This window comes from Pocillopora verrucosa, chromosome 8, assembly GCF_036669915.1.
Source record: "Pocillopora verrucosa isolate sample1 chromosome 8, ASM3666991v2, whole genome shotgun sequence".
In the NCBI taxonomy this organism is placed as follows: domain Eukaryota; kingdom Metazoa; phylum Cnidaria; class Anthozoa; order Scleractinia; family Pocilloporidae; genus Pocillopora; species Pocillopora verrucosa.
The window spans coordinates 16,749,259-16,766,057 of NC_089319.1; the positions used below are offsets into that span (position 1 = coordinate 16,749,259).

The following is a 16,799-nucleotide window of genomic DNA, read 5'->3' on the forward strand; positions in this document are numbered from 1 at the left end:
TATTCTAGGTGAAACATGGTCATCGAGAGGCGATCGAGGAAGCTGAATTTTTTTATCGTATGGTGTTGAATCTGTAACTATCAATTACGATGTCAGCTATACTTTGTTTAAATAATATATCCCTAGCTTTGTAAGTTAAATTCATCGTCATTACAATTTGTGTGTGTAGTTTGTGTGTCTGTTGGTGTGTGAGCATGAGTAAATTGAATTTTATTTGCAAAATTGAATTTTATTTGCAATATTATAATCCTCTCGTCAAGCCTTCGTACTTTCGGGGAAAAAAAAAGGAAAAACATGTCTAAATAATAATAATAAAAAAACCTATCTGTATAAACTTGTAAAAGGGAAGCAAGCCCTTAAGTCACCAGAAAACCGCATCCCTTTTGTTCAAGAGGCGCTTTTACAGTGAAATGCAATATACCTTTTCGGGGTTCAAGACTGCTACGAGCTACTAAGTCAATAATGTGTACAACATCGCACTGTCGTAAATAATTCCCTGAGATACCGTGCAAGGCATATTAAACCGGCTGTTGAGAGTGGTAGTCCGTAAATGTAGGAGCAGGTCAAACAGGTAGGTTCACCGATTTCGCTTAAATTTTGCATGTAAACTTGGTTAGGGTTTCCAATCATAAGATTGCAATTTATTTTGCGTGGGGAGTTACGGCTCACAGCCATATTGAGCGCCATCTGGAACATGGAAACTGGGCTAAACTAAGAGCTACTAAGTCAGATTCATGGGCAAAGTTTGAAAGAAATCGATTTTTTAAACCGAAATACACCGAATCGCTTTGAGAGAGACTGCGTCTTAACTGTTCCCTATTTGCTTCAAATATCAAGCCACCGCAAGAGAGTACAAATAGTTTATATTCTCTTAGCCGCCGTAAGTCTATTCCATGTCAAGTCGTCCGGTATTCCCTAAGAAAAGAAAAAATATAAAAAGAATCTCGAGGAGTAATTAGCGATATCAGTTCACGAAGAATATTATATCTTGTGACAAAAAACTGATAAAGCGAGGAACCGAGAGTACAAAATATTTCAACATCGAAACTCTTGGACACGGAAATAAGTTAAAAGTAATTACAGTTTACAGCGTAGGTGTTAGTTTTCGTAACTGAGACCCTGTATTTATCTTCTACAAGTAATGCAAACTGGACTGGCTACGAACCCTAACAGTTCCGCCTGACATAAATAATTTGTTACTCGTAAATTCAGACTTATCATAATTACTCTTGGAAAAGAAGTGTTAGTCTTTCTATGCCGATCTAATACAAAATAGAAAACTGGTTGCCACTGAGATCTTTTATTGTTTTTCGAATGAAATTCAGCATGGGTGTTTTCAAACTGACGTTTATCTTCAAACGCGTTGGTGTTGTTTCATCAGAGCGAGGAAGTAAGTTCGTTCAAGGCAACAGATGCGTATAAGTATTCTGAACTCATTTTGCATTGGTATGATCAAATGAAGACAACAATAAGGAGTAAATGTATAATTAATGACTTTCAGTATCAACGTTCTAACTGATGAAACGGTTGGTACTCGGGGTTACAATTTGATTTCAGGTGACCTACTTTAGAGAAATTGGAAATACTCAGAATTTGTACTTTACCTTCCAAGAGCCAGGGAGTCATCGTCATTGTCTGTCAGAGTTTCCAGATATATCAGAAAATTAAGGGGAAAAAATATTAACATTAAAAACAATCACTTAATGTCGCGTCATTTCTATGAACGCATTCACGACAGCTTACAGACATCGCTATACAACAGGAAAATTCGAGTTGGTTACCTTTGATGCAATGCACAGAAATGGATGTCAATAAAGGGTATCAACTCATCCATGAGTTCTATATTCCCGGTTGTCTTCCACAAGAAACAGTCGATCGAAGAAAAGAACATAGTGTTGAATTAAACACTCATTTTTAGAAGGTAAGTAATTGTTATCCACGAAATCCTCTTGATCAATAACTTTACGGTTTGGAACAACTGCTTGGGACAAAATTATTTGATGTCTTAGGTGATAAAATTCAAAACCGTGCCGTTAAAACAGAATACTCAAAAGTAATATAATCATGATTTTCTTCGCCGTGATCGATCGCGGCCTCAACTGAAAGCATCCCTTTTTTCATACCTTACCTTTTCATTATTATCTTTAGATCAAACATGACCATGTTCTTCAAGTCCGTTGTGGTTGTCTTGATAGCCATCCTGTTCATCGACGAAGCTACAGCGAACACCTGTCCTCGTTTGGTGAAGCTTAAAAAGAGTCCAGTCTGTTTCGGGGCTCGAAGTAACAAGTATGGTCGTTTTACCTACCCTCGGAACATCTTCGTGAGCTCCTTCCTGTTCGTGCACCGTACAGGATCGGTGACTTGTAATAAAAAACAATACAGCTACTGGGGTTGTTTTCCAAATCACCATGGACTTGTTGTCATCCTCACAGATCATCAAATCAGAATACTGGCAGGTTACACTTCTTCGTCTTCTGCCCTCGTGTTCTGTGCTCCTCAGAAGCCCCACTGTCCTTCGCCAACACCGAGCTCCGCCTCTGGTACGGAGAAGATTTGCGTGGTTTCATAGAGAACGACAAGGGCGGAAAAACTTGCGCAGATGTGTATGATGCGTTGGCCTAATCAGTGATCTAAAAAACCTCGAACTTTAGAATGAATATATCAGTAAATGCTGAAAAATGTTATCTTTGTACTACATGATTACAACTGATAAGGGAAATAAAATTATTCGAGGTGAGGAGACTGGTATTTGTTTTCTTACCATAAAACCCCGCTGATTAGAGGCTCAATGCTTTCAGTTTTATTTAAAAGTTCAGCCAAAGACGGAATCAGCGAACTTATGCTCTATTCGTATGATCTAAGAGGAAATCTCTGGAAAGGTGAATTTAGTTCGCAGAACTGATCAAATCTTATCAAATTTGTTTAAAAAGAAAAGAATATTTATGTCACAAAGTTGACCCAAAAATTGGTGACAATCTCCAAAAATTACACATTCCCATCGAAATCGGATTTTCGAGCAGCGAAATTAGAGCGTAGACTCAATTTTTTCCCGCCGGCGCTTGTGCGATTTACCGCGCTCCCGACCGCTCGCACAACTGCATGAGACATATGAATGAACCATTTAAACGAGCGTCTTGCGGCTAATTTTTATGTCATATTCATAAAAGTGATTCAGTTCGCGCCTTAAATAAACTGCGGTTTATTTCCCTCGTAAAAGTGGCCCCGATTTCCCCTTTGAGGGCTGCGCAAGATCTTCCACCATTGATGCTTCAAATTTAATCGACTAAGATCTTTCGCTTCCTACATACTTTCGTAACAAGAGACTATAAACTGTAATCTTTTGTTTCGTAACAAAGTGGCCCTCTACAAGTCATATGTTCTACATCTACATCCATGAAATTAAAACCAATACTGACCATATCCGACCACATTTGTTTAGAAGACTAGAAAATTAAGGAGAATTTGTAACAAAATTAATCCCGTGAATCATAATAATGTTAAAAAAGTTCTCGTCTCACTTCAATTTTCCAGCTGGGGCATTTGTTAAAGTAAAAAAGCTCGAAACAGAAGAGTATTGAGACAAATATAATACGAAATTAACAAAAAAAACTAGAAATGGAATATCAGGTGCTAAAGAAAAATTTGTGGCAACGAGAAGCAAACCATACAGATTTGCACAAGTGAAAAAGCACGAAGTCCTTTAACAATCTGAATAGGACAACTTTACGTGTGTCTTCTAGTCAACTTTGCGAGAGAGGGAGAGTAAAAACTATGGGGACAAGGTTATGTTCCAGTCAGTTTGCTAAGCAACACCTTGGACACGTAATTAAGGGTTCATTCGTTGTGAAGCAGATTCTTGCGAACTGTTCATGAAAATTTGATGATTTTTTTCGCATATCAAACATTAACAAAATCAAAATATGAACAGGACATGAAGAAAGCCTCTGTGGTCAGACAGCTATGAGAATTATTCAAAAACATTATTAAGACACTTAAAGTTTCTCTTCTTCTCTTCTTCCTATGAACAAAAGCTACAAAGGATTAACTTTGTAAGAAGAAAGTTAACTCTGCTGTCCATAAAACACCAACAAAGATTTATGCAAACTCCAAAACGATATGACCAAAGTAACCTTTTATCGAAGATGTGACTGAGAACAACATCAATTAGCAAGGTACACAATTGAATGATGACCTGTCGTAAAAGTTATAAGCAGTAACTAAACATTCAAATGGATTGGAATCATAAGCAATTAGACATGTCGATTTGGCTATTATGTACTATTTACAACTAAATACATAAGTTGCGCCAAATACAACATGCATCAGTTTAACAGGATAGAGAGGGCTCCTTTCCAAAAACAAGTTAACACTCGAGATCTCCTTTCCAATGACAAATTGATTCGAAACATGGAAGGATGTTTTATAATCTAGTCACTACTGTGAGATAGAGAAATACTTGTAGGCCCCCGCTCATTACCAAGCTACCCACTCAAGTTAATAGAATTGATGGATTCTGATCCAGCTTTATTTAAAATTGAAAATCATTCCGAATCAATTGTTACTCAAGGACATCAAAGAAATGCCATTTGATTTAAGTGGATCCAACGTTCTTGTCAGTGAAAACTACAGCTGAAAAGCAGATTCAGCAAACCTTCCTGTGATAGCCGAAAAAAATGAGGCAAAAGTAAATTGTTATCACGTTTTAACGAAGGTGGAAGATCAACATCAATTAGTAAAATATACCATTGAACAGCCATGAGTTAAAATTGGAGTCACTACAACAATAGAGCTGTTAAACACTATTATAATGTTCAATGTTTCATATAAATACAGCACGCATCAGTCATCAGTTCACTGTGTATAGATTTTCGTTCCTGATCACAAGCAGCTGACGAAACCTACAACGTAAAAACTAAAATTTCTCGTTTATTCTGTTCCTTCAGCGCCCATTGCAAAAGGTAACTGAGATATTTGATTGATTCCAAGAGTTCATATTTGATCATTTTTTAACCAGGGGTTTCAAAAACTTTTGCCATAAGCATAAGGGGTGTAATAGGCGACTGTGCCTGTAAAAGGGGGCGAGGGTGGAACCAGAACGCGAAGTTCTGTTCGCAGGCTAAACAGGCGTCAGTAAGTGGTCATTACTGCAGGTAATGTGTCGATCATCCCAAAGCTTCAACATCCTCTCGGGCAACCCCCTGGGCATTTGAACTTTTGAAGATTGGTTTGATAAAATTCCCACCCTCTTCTCCTCCCTCGAGGCCAAAATTGTGTTCAAATGGCCCACCCAAGAGCTGGATTGATGATCCATTTTTTTGTAAGATTCAAAATCAGGGACGATCTTCTGAGCCATTACCTCGCGAAAGTAAACTGTTTACCTTCAAACACGTCCATTTTCAAGATGAAGCACTCGTATTCCATCGGAAAGACTTCACACTTCCGGTTCAAAATTTCATTCCAGCCAGGCAAAGTTCAAATTGCCCGATTCCCTTCCCCCCCCGGCACGTTCGACAATCAAATGCCCGGGAAGATGTTGAGGCTTTGAATTGATCGGCGCATAACTGACTTTTGTCGAAACCCTTGATTTCAACAGTTTTTTTTTCACGAAGTGACTCTGTTTCTACTAACTATGTGTACAATTGTCTGTTTTCCTTCTTCTTCAGATCAATCCAAGTCACCATGCTTTTTAAGTTCGCTCTAATCACCATGCTAGCCACAGCGTTCATCAGCGAAGCTTCAGCAAATTCCTGTCCTCGCTGGGTGAAGCTAAACAAGAGTCCAGTCTGCTTCGGAGCCCGAGACAGTCAGTTCGGCGCGTTTGCTTACTCTCAGAACATCCTCGTAAGCTCGTTCATGCTCGTTCATCGTTCTGGAACAGTGACGTGTAATAAAAGACATTATAGTTACTGGGGATGTTATCCAAATCACGCAAGTATAAATGTCGTCTTAACAGATCATCAAAACAAGTTATTGGCCCCAGCTGCTACCAATCATGGTGGATGGTACAATCTGTCAGGTTACACCTCCTCATCTTCTGCCCTCGTGTTCTGTGCTGCCAAGAAGCCCCACTGTATCCACGCCAACACCCAGCTCCGCCTGTGGTACGGTGAAGATTTACGTGGCTACACAGAGAGCGACAACGGAGGCAAAACTTGCGCAGATGTTTATGGTCTGCTGGTCTAAACTGCGATCAACAAACCTCGAACATTAGACTGAAAGAGATGATAACTGATAGAGAAAGACTGTCGATTTATAGCAAGTTGTCAAAATAGAGATAATAAAGTGATTCGAGGTCAGAGAAGAGTGGAGATGGTGATCCTGACCATCCTGCAATCCCATACCCAAATATTAAGGCAAGAGCTGCTACTTAACCTCTAAGGAATACAACGGTCAAAACATTGAGCATGCGCGAGGGGATCAAATTTGGCCGCCCGCGCGCCAATTTCCCGCGCAGAAAAACAGATAAAACAACTGCTCTCGCAAAATGGGTGAAAGAAAATTGAAAAGCTCATAGAATTATGTTAAAGAAAACAAAAACATGGAAAAGGAAAACTCTTAATTTTTAGAACAGTACGGGTTTTCTTTTGATTCACTACTCTGTTTTGAGCTTTACCAAAATATGGGCTTTTTACGCTTCTAAAAAAAAAGTGACTTACCGGCTTGTTTGGTTCACTGTTTTACCGCTCAGTCAGCGATAAACAGGCATATTTGCATAGACATCTTAACCTTGTAAAATCCTAGTTGCAATAAGACACCAAAACAAAAGAATGAGTCTCCAGTGATGGAGACCCGCGTAATACACACACTTTATACACACACTTTATTTTTCTTTTTTTTACAAAATAATTTAGATTATGTTGACCCGCAGATAGCAAATTTGCTATTCGAGGCGGGTCAATCGTCAACAAACATTTACAATATATAAAGAAAATTAAAAACTAAATAGTTAGATATTGTTAAATTATAAAGAGAAGCATAACTGGTAAATACATCAATAGTTGTTCAATAAAGTATAGAAGCAGATAAATTAGTACTGAAAGCAATCGGATCAATTTGTTTTAATTATGCAGTCCTTAAGTTTAGAGGAGATCTTTTCAACATCAAGATAAGAATCTTCATTATCTAGTATCTGAAATAAAGACGTTTTTATTTGTTTATTAAAGGAATGTTTTGATAACGTTTTGAATTCTTTTGGTATCTTATTCCAAATTTTGACACCAACACGCGAGAAAGCCTTTTTTTGTAGGTTAAGTCTAGAGTACTTTGTACTAAAGAGCTGCGATTTGGATGATCGAGTATTGTAGGTATGAATATGAGATGAGTAATCAAATAAGTCCATAAATAAATATTAGAAGGAGTGAGACATCAGGTTCGACTGTATCTCTGTATCTCTGTATCTCTGTATCTCTGTATCTCTGTATCTCTGTATCTCTGTATCTCTGTATCTCTGTATCTCTGTATCTCTGTATCTCTGTATCTCTGTATCTCTGTATCTCTGTATCTCTGTATCTCTGTATCTCTGTATCTCTGTATCTCTGTATCTCTGTATCTCTGTATCTCTGTATCTCTGTATCTCTGTATCTCTGTATCTCTGTATCTCTGTATCTCTGTATCTCTGTATCTCTGTATCTCTGTATCTCTGTATCTCTGTATCTCTGTATCTCTGTATCTCTGTATCTCTGTATCTCTGTATCTCTGTATCTCTGTATCTCTGTATCTCTGTATCTCTGTATCTCTGTATCTCTGTATCTCTGTATCTCTGTATCTCTGTATCTCTGTATCTCTGTATCTCTGTATCTCTGTATCTCTGTATCTCTGTATCTCTGTATCTCTGTATCTCTGTATCTCTGTATCTCTGTATCTCTGTATCTCTGTATCTCTGTATCTCTGTATCTCTGTATCTCTGTATCTCTGTATCTCTGTATCTCTGTATCTCTGTATCTCTGTATCTCTGTATCTCTGTATCTCTGTATCTCTGTATCTCTGTATCTCTGTATCTCTGTATCTCTGTATCTCTGTATCTCTGTATCTCTGTATCTCTGTATCTCTGTATCTCTGTATCTCTGTATCTCTGTATCTCTGTATCTCTGTATCTCTGTATCTCTGTATCTCTGTATCTCTGTATCTCTGTATCTCTGTATCTCTGTATCTCTGTATCTCTGTATCTCTGTATCTCTGTATCTCTGTATCTCTGTATCTCTGTATCTCTGTATCTCTGTATCTCTGTATCTCTGTATCTCTGTATCTCTGTATCTCTGTATCTCTGTATCTCTGTATCTCTGTATCTCTGTATCTCTGTATCTCTGTATCTCTGTATCTCTGTATCTCTGTATCTCTGTATCTCTGTATCTCTGTATCTCTGTATCTCTGTATCTCTGTATCTCTGTATCTCTGTATCTCTGTATCTCTGTATCTCTGTATCTCTGTATCTCTGTATCTCTGTATCTCTGTATCTCTGTATCTCTGTATCTCTGTATCTCTGTATCTCTGTATCTCTGTATCTCTGTATCTCTGTATCTCTGTATCTCTGTATCTCTGTATCTCTGTATCTCTGTATCTCTGTATCTCTGTATCTCTGTATCTCTGTATCTCTGTATCTCTGTATCTCTGTATCTCTGTATCTCTGTATCTCTGTATCTCTGTATCTCTGTATCTCTGTATCTCTGTATCTCTGTATCTCTGTATCTCTGTATCTCTGTATCTCTGTATCTCTGTATCTCTGTATCTCTGTATCTCTGTATCTCTGTATCTCTGTATCTCTGTATCTCTGTATCTCTGTATCTCTGTATCTCTGTATCTCTGTATCTCTGTATCTCTGTATCTCTGTATCTCTGTATCTCTGTATCTCTGTATCTCTGTATCTCTGTATCTCTGTATCTCTGTATCTCTGTATCTCTGTATCTCTGTATCTCTGTATCTCTGTATCTCTGTATCTCTGTATCTCTGTATCTCTGTATCTCTGTATCTCTGTATCTCTGTATCTCTGTATCTCTGTATCTCTGTATCTCTGTATCTCTGTATCTCTGTATCTCTGTATCTCTGTATCTCTGTATCTCTGTATCTCTGTATCTCTGTATCTCTGTATCTCTGTATCTCTGTATCTCTGTATCTCTGTATCTCTGTATCTCTGTATCTCTGTATCTCTGTATCTCTGTATCTGTATCTCTGTATCTCTGTATCTCTGTATCTCTGTATCTCTGTATCTCTGTATCTCTGTATCTCTGTATCTCTGTATCTCTGTATCTCTGTATCTCTGTATCTCTGTATCTCTGTATCTCTGTATCTCTGTATCTCTGTATCTCTGTATCTCTGTATCTCTGTATCTCTGTATCTCTGTATCTCTGTATCTCTGTATCTCTGTATCTCTGTATCTCTGTATCTCTGTATCTCTGTATCTCAACCTAAAAATTCTACAAATCATTGATGCTTCTCTGTCAAAACTTGTCTTTTGATTTTTCCTTTCATTAATTTCACAGCTCGAAAACTTGTCCTGAACGGGGATACCTATTATTTGCAGATTGTCACCAATATTTGGGGTCGACTTTGTTTCGAAGATATTCCGATCCAATTGTTAAATAAATGTGGCAAGATTAGGTCAGTTTTGCTGACTAAATTTATGCTTGAAAATATTTTCTTTTTTTTTTTTTTTTGGATCACACCTATGAATGGCCATATGATACAAAGCTTCACTGATTTGGATTTCTCTGAAAGTTTTAAACGAAACTGTGCAGAACTGGAAGCACTCCGCCTCTAGGTTTATAGCTTTTTTAATGAATAGGCTTTTAAAGTCATAAAACAAATACCAGTCTCCTCAACTCCGATGATTTTATTTTTCTTCATTCCGATAGCTAAGTACAAAGAAAAATATCTTTTAACAACTACTGATCTATTCAGTCTAATGGTCAAGGTTTCTTGTTACGAACAGTTTAGGCCAACAGACCATACACATCTGCGCATGTTCGGCCGCCGTTGTCGCCCTCTGTACTGCCACGTAAATCTTCTCCGTACCACAGGCGCAGCTCGGTATTGGCGAAGATACAGTGGGGCTTCTTAGGAGCACAGAACACGAGGGCAGAAGACGAGGAGGTGTAACCTCCCAGGTTGTACCATCCTCCACCATTGGTAACAGCTGGGGCCAATAATTGATTTTGATGATTCGTTAAGACGACATTTAGACTTGGGTGATTAGAAGCACATCCCCAGTAGCTGTATTGTTTTTTATTACAAGTCACCGATCCTGTACGGTGCACCAACATGAAGGAGCTCACGAAGATGTTCCGAGGGTGGGTAAAACGACCATACTGGTTATTCCGAGCCCCGAAACAGACTGGACTCTTGTTAAGCTTCACCCAACGAGGACAGGTATTCGCTGAAGCTTCGTCGATGAACAGGGCGGCTAACAAAACAACCACAACGAACTTGAAAAACATGGTCATTTGTTTTTGATCTGAAGGAATCAAAATAAAAATACATTAAGACATAAACAATAAAAACGTGCTTTTGGATGAAGCCGGAATCGATCCCAATCAATCGCAGCGAAGAACATCTAGGGCATGTTACTCTTTAAGAATTCTATGTTAACGGCGCGCTCAGTTTTTAATTTAATCATCTTTGTGATCGATTTCCTTTGTCCTAAGTCGTTGTTTCAGTCCGTAAAGTTATTGATCAAGAGGACTTCATGAATTACTTACAATGGCTCACCTTTTGAAAATGAGTGTTCAGTCCAACACTGGGTGCTTTTCTCCGATCGACGTTTTCTTGTTGAAGACAAACGGGAATATAGAACTCATGGATAAGTTGATACTCTTTATTGACATCGGTTTCTGTGCATTGCATTAAAGGTAACCAACTCGAATTTTCTCGTCCGAAAGGGAAGTCTGTAAGTTGTCGTCAAAGCGCACATAGAATTGACAGGAAAACTATTTGATTTTGATTTTATTGTTAATATTTCTTCCGCCTTTATTTTCTGACATATCAAGGAACTGCTCTGATGGATATTGAGTTCACGTAAGTATGTTTGTTACTAGTAGTCAAATTGTAATCCTGCATGAACCAGGCTAACCGTCTCATAAATTAGATAGCGGTATATGTACGTTGATACTAGAAATCATAAACTAAATATTACTCCTCATTGTTTGCTTTATTTGAACATGCCAATGCAAAATGAATTCAGGATACTCTTACGTTTCTGTCACTTTGAACAAACTGACGCGCTCGCTCTACTATGAAACAACACCAACATGTCTGAACACAAAAGTGTTGTAGAAGGTCACTTTAAAAACACCTTTTCAGAATGTTCTTTGAAAAACACCCAAAGATCTCAGTGGGAACCAGTTTTTTCCATTGGATTGGACGAGCATCATAAAGGATAACGTTTCTATTCCCAGAATAATTAACAAATCAGTTATGTCAGCCGGAATTATTAGGGTTCGTAGCAGTCCTGTCGGCATTGCCCTGATTCGCGATCGCTTCATACTTGTCCCGGCGAAGATGAGCATAAGGCCTCATTTATAATAACCGATACAGCTTTAACCGTAATAACTTTGAACTCATTTGGATATCAATATTGGTTTTGTTGACAAGATATTTACGGTTCTTTCGGTTCCTCGCTTCATTAATATATTGTCACGATGTACAATTTCCTTCGTAAACTAGGATCCCTAATTGCTCCTTGATCTGCTTTTTATCTTTTTTATTTTATCGGGGTAAACAGGACGATGTTTTGAGGCGTAGACTCACGGTGGCATAGGGTAACAGCCGATTCAACATGCGTTCCATGGTGTTTTAAAGGAATATTCGGATAGTGCAATGTTGAACAAATTATTGACTGAGTGGTTTGCCCTAACAGTCTTGTTTAAGATTTGAACTCGGAAGGGGTATATTCAATTTCAGTGAGCAAGCGTATCTTAAACAAGAGGGATGTGTGGTCTAGTGACTCGGGTTCTAACAACCCGTTTTCCGAGTTTGTAGAAGAAAGGTAAATTATTTAGTAAAGGTGTGCTGAAAAAGTTTGGGGCAAACTTGACAACGAAACGAAACCTCCGTAATCTCGTGCGCAATAACTTAACTTAAACTTCAGCGGCCGTTATTTTTTTTCATCAAAATATTCACGCATTCTGGAAAAATGATATCAATTACCAGCTAAATGTCTAAAATGGCCGTTATTCAATGAATTTCACTACTGAGATATTAGAGGGTATTAGATTTTTGTATTTTCTACCTAAAGCTTCTGCCTTTTTTTTAATTTCGAACTTGTGTTCTCTGTTTACCTAATAACCTCGGTAAACAAAATGGAATTAACTCGAAAGCGATAATCACTCACTTAGTTTTGAATAACACCAATTTTGGTGGCATGACAATGATTTGATTATCGTAATGAGTGGAACTTTACTGTATTACTCTAAGGGTTTACAAGTGTTCGGTCTTGAGGCAATGAATGTTGATTTCAACGATGTGGAAATTAGAATGACCTCTTAAAGTTTCTATGATTGCGATGTTTTTCATTTGTGGTACGTATGTGGCCAAGAAGTGAAAAAGTTTTTCGGCTGTTTGCGTTGAAAACTAACAGAAATCTTTTTCATGTGATTTCGGCCATCTTGTCTTCGCACCCACAACATCAATAACGTGACACGTACTCTTTCTTGGCACCATTTCGATGTACGTGTCATAAAAATATGCGTTATTGACCAAACGAGAGGTCACCGAGACGAAGTCACAGAAACGAAAAAAAAAAGAACGAGGCTCATATCCAGCCAACTAGACCGAACAAGAATGGTCAATAAAGGAATTATTGTACAGCAAAAATGTCTCTTTATAAAAATCAAGAATATCTTGTCTATTTCGAGAGCCGGGAAAGTAAGCCAACTATGTTTGTAGCACAGTAAACCCATTAGAGTCGTTTATGTTTTCTTTGTTTTGACTGTCTTATGCCGCTTTTTGCGGCTCCATCGCCCACATTGTCCTTGAAGAGCAATATGCTCAAAAACTATCTGTGAAAAGAAACGTTAAAAATTTATTCGAGCGCCGCGCAAATTTCGACAAATTTATGGTTTACTTCACCTTAAAATAAACTACACGTTCCTCATCACACTTAATTCTGAGCATATCGTTTTTCAAAAGAGAAATTGTTCACTCTAGCCAAGTTTGGGATGACGTTAAAAGCGATTATAAAGAACGTCAAAAACAGATGGTAAATTTCCTCTCCTTAGTGACAAACTCGGTGTAAATTACGGGCTCAGACACAACAAACCACCCTCTTTTAATCCACCAAATCAATACAAAGCACAGAAGGTATACCAACTTCTATTTTGTTCGAGAATAAATTTCAGCGCAATTACTTTACCACCCAAAATAGTAATTTTTCAACTTTCAATGCTTTGGTGAGTACACTCTGTGGTGAGTGTTGATTGCATTTTTAGAGAAATAGTATCACACCTTTTAATATTTGTGACTTAAAAATAATAATAAAAAAAGAGAATTTACCATAGTAAATAAGTAATCTATGATCACCAAATCACCAAAGGTTTTTTCTGTTGGTTGATAATCGATTATGTGTTCAGCCAATTAAGTAGCAAACCTGCTCTTTTTCACCTTTACACTCAAAAATCGAAATCCACACCCTCCATACTCCTCTCTATACATTTCCTATAGTGCTGACAAGGAGAATTTGTTTAACAATCAAAGCTCCTTATGTTAGTAATCATTCCCATCATTCTCATGAACTTGGAGGAATAATAATGCAGTATTACTGTAAGAACAAATTGAGATGCTGTCCACCCTTAGGGTTTAATAGGTAAATGCTTTTCATGAGAGAAATACTCTTGACTGAGCTCTGTTTATTTTTCAAAGCGGGCATCTGTCCATTCTAAAGTCAACTGGCCCGAGTAAGATACTTCAACTTGTAGTTCTGCTGTGTCCTTTACATGTAACTTCTGGTACTCTGTCCATAAAAATCTGTCCTCAAATCTGTGCAAATTCACTTGAAAGCCAGAGGCATCATTTTCCCATTAAATACTGCAGGTCTCTTTAGTGTGTTCACTTTCTAACAATTAATTACATTTCCGTTGGATAGTTTCTTTACTCATGACTTTCCAATATTCCCCCCTGCTTCCCCACTTGTTTGTTTTGCTGCCATGGCAACTTTTTCTGCCATCTCTGCTGTCCGCTGTTTAACATACTCCTCATCCTCTGGACGGATTTTCAAAAATTTCCCTTTCTGTTTCTGTACCCATTCACGTATCTAAAAAACGAAAAACTCGAGAGTTATGTACATGTCACAGCTGCCATGTGAAGATTAACATGGGTGAGTTTAGGCAGAACATATCTACCAGCAGATTGCAGGAAAAAAAGAGGATTCTAGTTCTACCAGGTTTCCATATCAATGCTGCATAAAAATAGAAAAAATCTCTTATTTACAGTTTATGCAAATATTTCAATTTTGGATTAAAAAATGCTTCAGTAGACAGCAAGATGCTCACTTTAGTCCTTCGATGTTTGTCATATATGTGATACTTAAGCTCCCTACTAGCTCAAGGGAATGAATGATGTAGCTTTGGAGAGGGAGAGGGGATCTTAGGGGTTTGATGTTCCACTTCTTGGTATGATATAAGAATACTGGTAATTACTTAACTTTTTTATTTCTTTTTTTTTTCAACAGTGAACATCATAACATGTCCTTAACTTCTGGTGAAAAGCTGGTGTAGGTCTCCTTATTGAAAAATCTTTTATCTGACATGGTTTGACACTACTCTGGTTTAAAGATTTGATGAAAGTAACCTAGAAGTTACAATTCATAGACCAAGACAGAGTTTCTCCCTAGGATATCCATATGATTTCAAGCAGGCAATAAGAATAAGGAGAAATATCAATTAGGGGATTATCAGTTGATTCAGTTACAAATTCTCAGAACTAAAATCATAAAAATTGTACAACAGTCGGTAAGGAGAATTACTAGTGAGATCTTGAAAGTGAAAGGGTTAAGCTCCCTACTAGCTCAAGGAAATGAATGATGTAGCTGTGGAGAGGGACAGATGATGTGAAGGGTTCATTTGCGACTACTTGGAAACTTTTTAGTTTTTTTTGTAACAGTGAACATCATAAGATGTCCTTAACTTCTGATGGAAAGCTAGTGTAGGTCTCCTTACTGGAAATTCCTTTATCTGTTATGGTTTGACACTACCCTTGTTTAAAAATTTAATGAAAGTAACCTAGAAGTTACAATTCATACACCCAATGTACTGAAACTCCTTCAGATCTATGAATTGTAACTTCTCAGTTACATTCATTAGATCTTTGAACCAGAGTAGCATCAAACCACATCAGATTGTTCACCTGATTGCCTTGTGAACTTTAATATATCAAATCCTTTATCTGTTCTTATGTTGTTTTTATCATCATCATCATCACTCCATTTTCTTATCATTGTAGAATAGGCCTACAGTTGTTTTTCTTTTAAATAAGTAAGATGAAGATGTTTTTTCTTTCTCTATTTCTTTACAGAGCTTGAAACTTGCAATCTTTCCTACTCTGTTTAGATAATTATAAGTTGCAAAACATGAACTTACTGGAACAAAGCAATGATCTCCTTCATACTCGGGTATAAATACACAATACAAGCCAGCTCCTGATAGGATGAAAATAAAAAATTACAATTACCACTAAATGCATCACAAAGCTCTAGATCGTTCAGGTTAAAAATGTTCTCTTTTTAACCCTTGGATCCCTAAGAGTGACTAGCATCTAATTTCTCCTTACAATATCACCCCTGAATCAAGCAATATGACTCACAATAATAGAGAAAATGATCACCAACAAAAGAAGTCCTTAATTTTTAATCAGATGCTCCTTGTCAGTGCCTTAGGAAATGTATAGAGAACATTATGGAGAATATACATATTGATGTAATGGGTTGTAAAGGTAAGGTTAAGAGCTAATGAAATTGTATCTAATGGGGGGGTGGGGGGTAGATTTGTATAATATTAAGTAAAACTGGTAGGGATTGAAATACCAGTGCCTCATGAATTTTCTTACTATCAGTGAGAAGCCAAACAGGCCGTTAGATAGAAGGGAAGTTTTACTGTGCTACACAAGGTTACAAAAGAGGGAGAAAATTTCAAGGTTTTAGATCTCGAGCTCCAGGGCCCAACATGCCTAGTTCTTTCTTTTTACCTATTATGGAACCACAAACAAATGCTCCCTCCTATGATAGACATCCATGTCATAGTTCCTCCGCTTACAGTCATATGTTTTGAAAACTCATGAAATTATTGGGTAAAATTTCCGCACAGCCCCATACTACATTGTGCATTCAGTTCTTGGATAGAGAAAACAATGACAAAAACAATACATTGCCACTGGGAAAACAGATTTGTTTTTATAATAGTATGGGGCTGTGTGGAAATTTTATCAATTATGTGGTTTCTTCAAGTAAAAAACAAGCGCGATTCCTAACCTCCTTGTCGAAACACAAACTTCTTTAAATACTTACCTAGGGTAGCCAAGTAAGTAAATATTTTGAAGGCTCGTTGACTATTTGGGAATATTAGCGGCTTCATGAGTTCGCTTCTGTTTGGAACTCCTGGAATTTCTGGGAATGATCTCTCCTTTCTGATCCGGGTAATTTTTTCTGCCATTTTGTCCGCCATTTTGTCCGCCATCTTGAATCATGTTGACCTCTCTCTCAATCTCGAGCCCAGGGTCATTTTGGCACCTTGTCAGCGGTAAGATCATGGTCAGCTCAAGTTTGTCACCCCAATACATATTATGTATTATTTTACATTCATATAATGTCCTATACT

General features: G+C 37.6%; 3 protein-coding genes across 3 annotated transcripts; 1 reads left to right on the forward strand and 2 right to left on the reverse strand.

Moving 5' to 3' along the window:
• The first annotated feature begins 4,866 nt into the window (after positions 1-4,866).
• LOC136283020 (uncharacterized) lies at positions 4,867-6,186 on the forward strand. The gene is made up of 2 exons (XM_066171185.1): positions 4,867-4,961; positions 5,667-6,186. Exon 2 carries the CDS (start codon positions 5,683-5,685, stop codon positions 6,184-6,186), a length of 504 nt encoding a protein of 167 aa, XP_066027282.1. The 5' UTR covers positions 4,867-4,961; positions 5,667-5,682.
• A 3,623-nt stretch (positions 6,187-9,809) lies between these two features.
• Positions 9,810-10,844, reverse strand: LOC136276712 (uncharacterized). The gene is made up of 2 exons (XM_066171313.1): positions 10,705-10,844; positions 9,810-10,450 (listed from the first exon to the last, which is right to left on the reverse strand). The coding sequence occupies exon 2, from the start codon at positions 10,437-10,439 to the stop codon at positions 9,930-9,932; it is 510 nt and encodes a 169-aa protein (XP_066027410.1). The 5' UTR covers positions 10,440-10,450; positions 10,705-10,844; the 3' UTR covers positions 9,810-9,929.
• A 2,381-nt stretch (positions 10,845-13,225) lies between these two features.
• LOC131776635 (uncharacterized) lies at positions 13,226-16,664 on the reverse strand. Its single transcript, XM_066171251.1, has 3 exons — positions 16,490-16,664; positions 15,567-15,625; positions 13,226-14,242 (listed from the first exon to the last, which is right to left on the reverse strand). Exons 1-3 carry the CDS (start codon positions 16,656-16,658, stop codon positions 14,084-14,086), a joined length of 387 nt encoding a protein of 128 aa, XP_066027348.1. The 5' UTR covers positions 16,659-16,664; the 3' UTR covers positions 13,226-14,083.
• Positions 16,665-16,799: the final 135 nt, after the last annotated feature.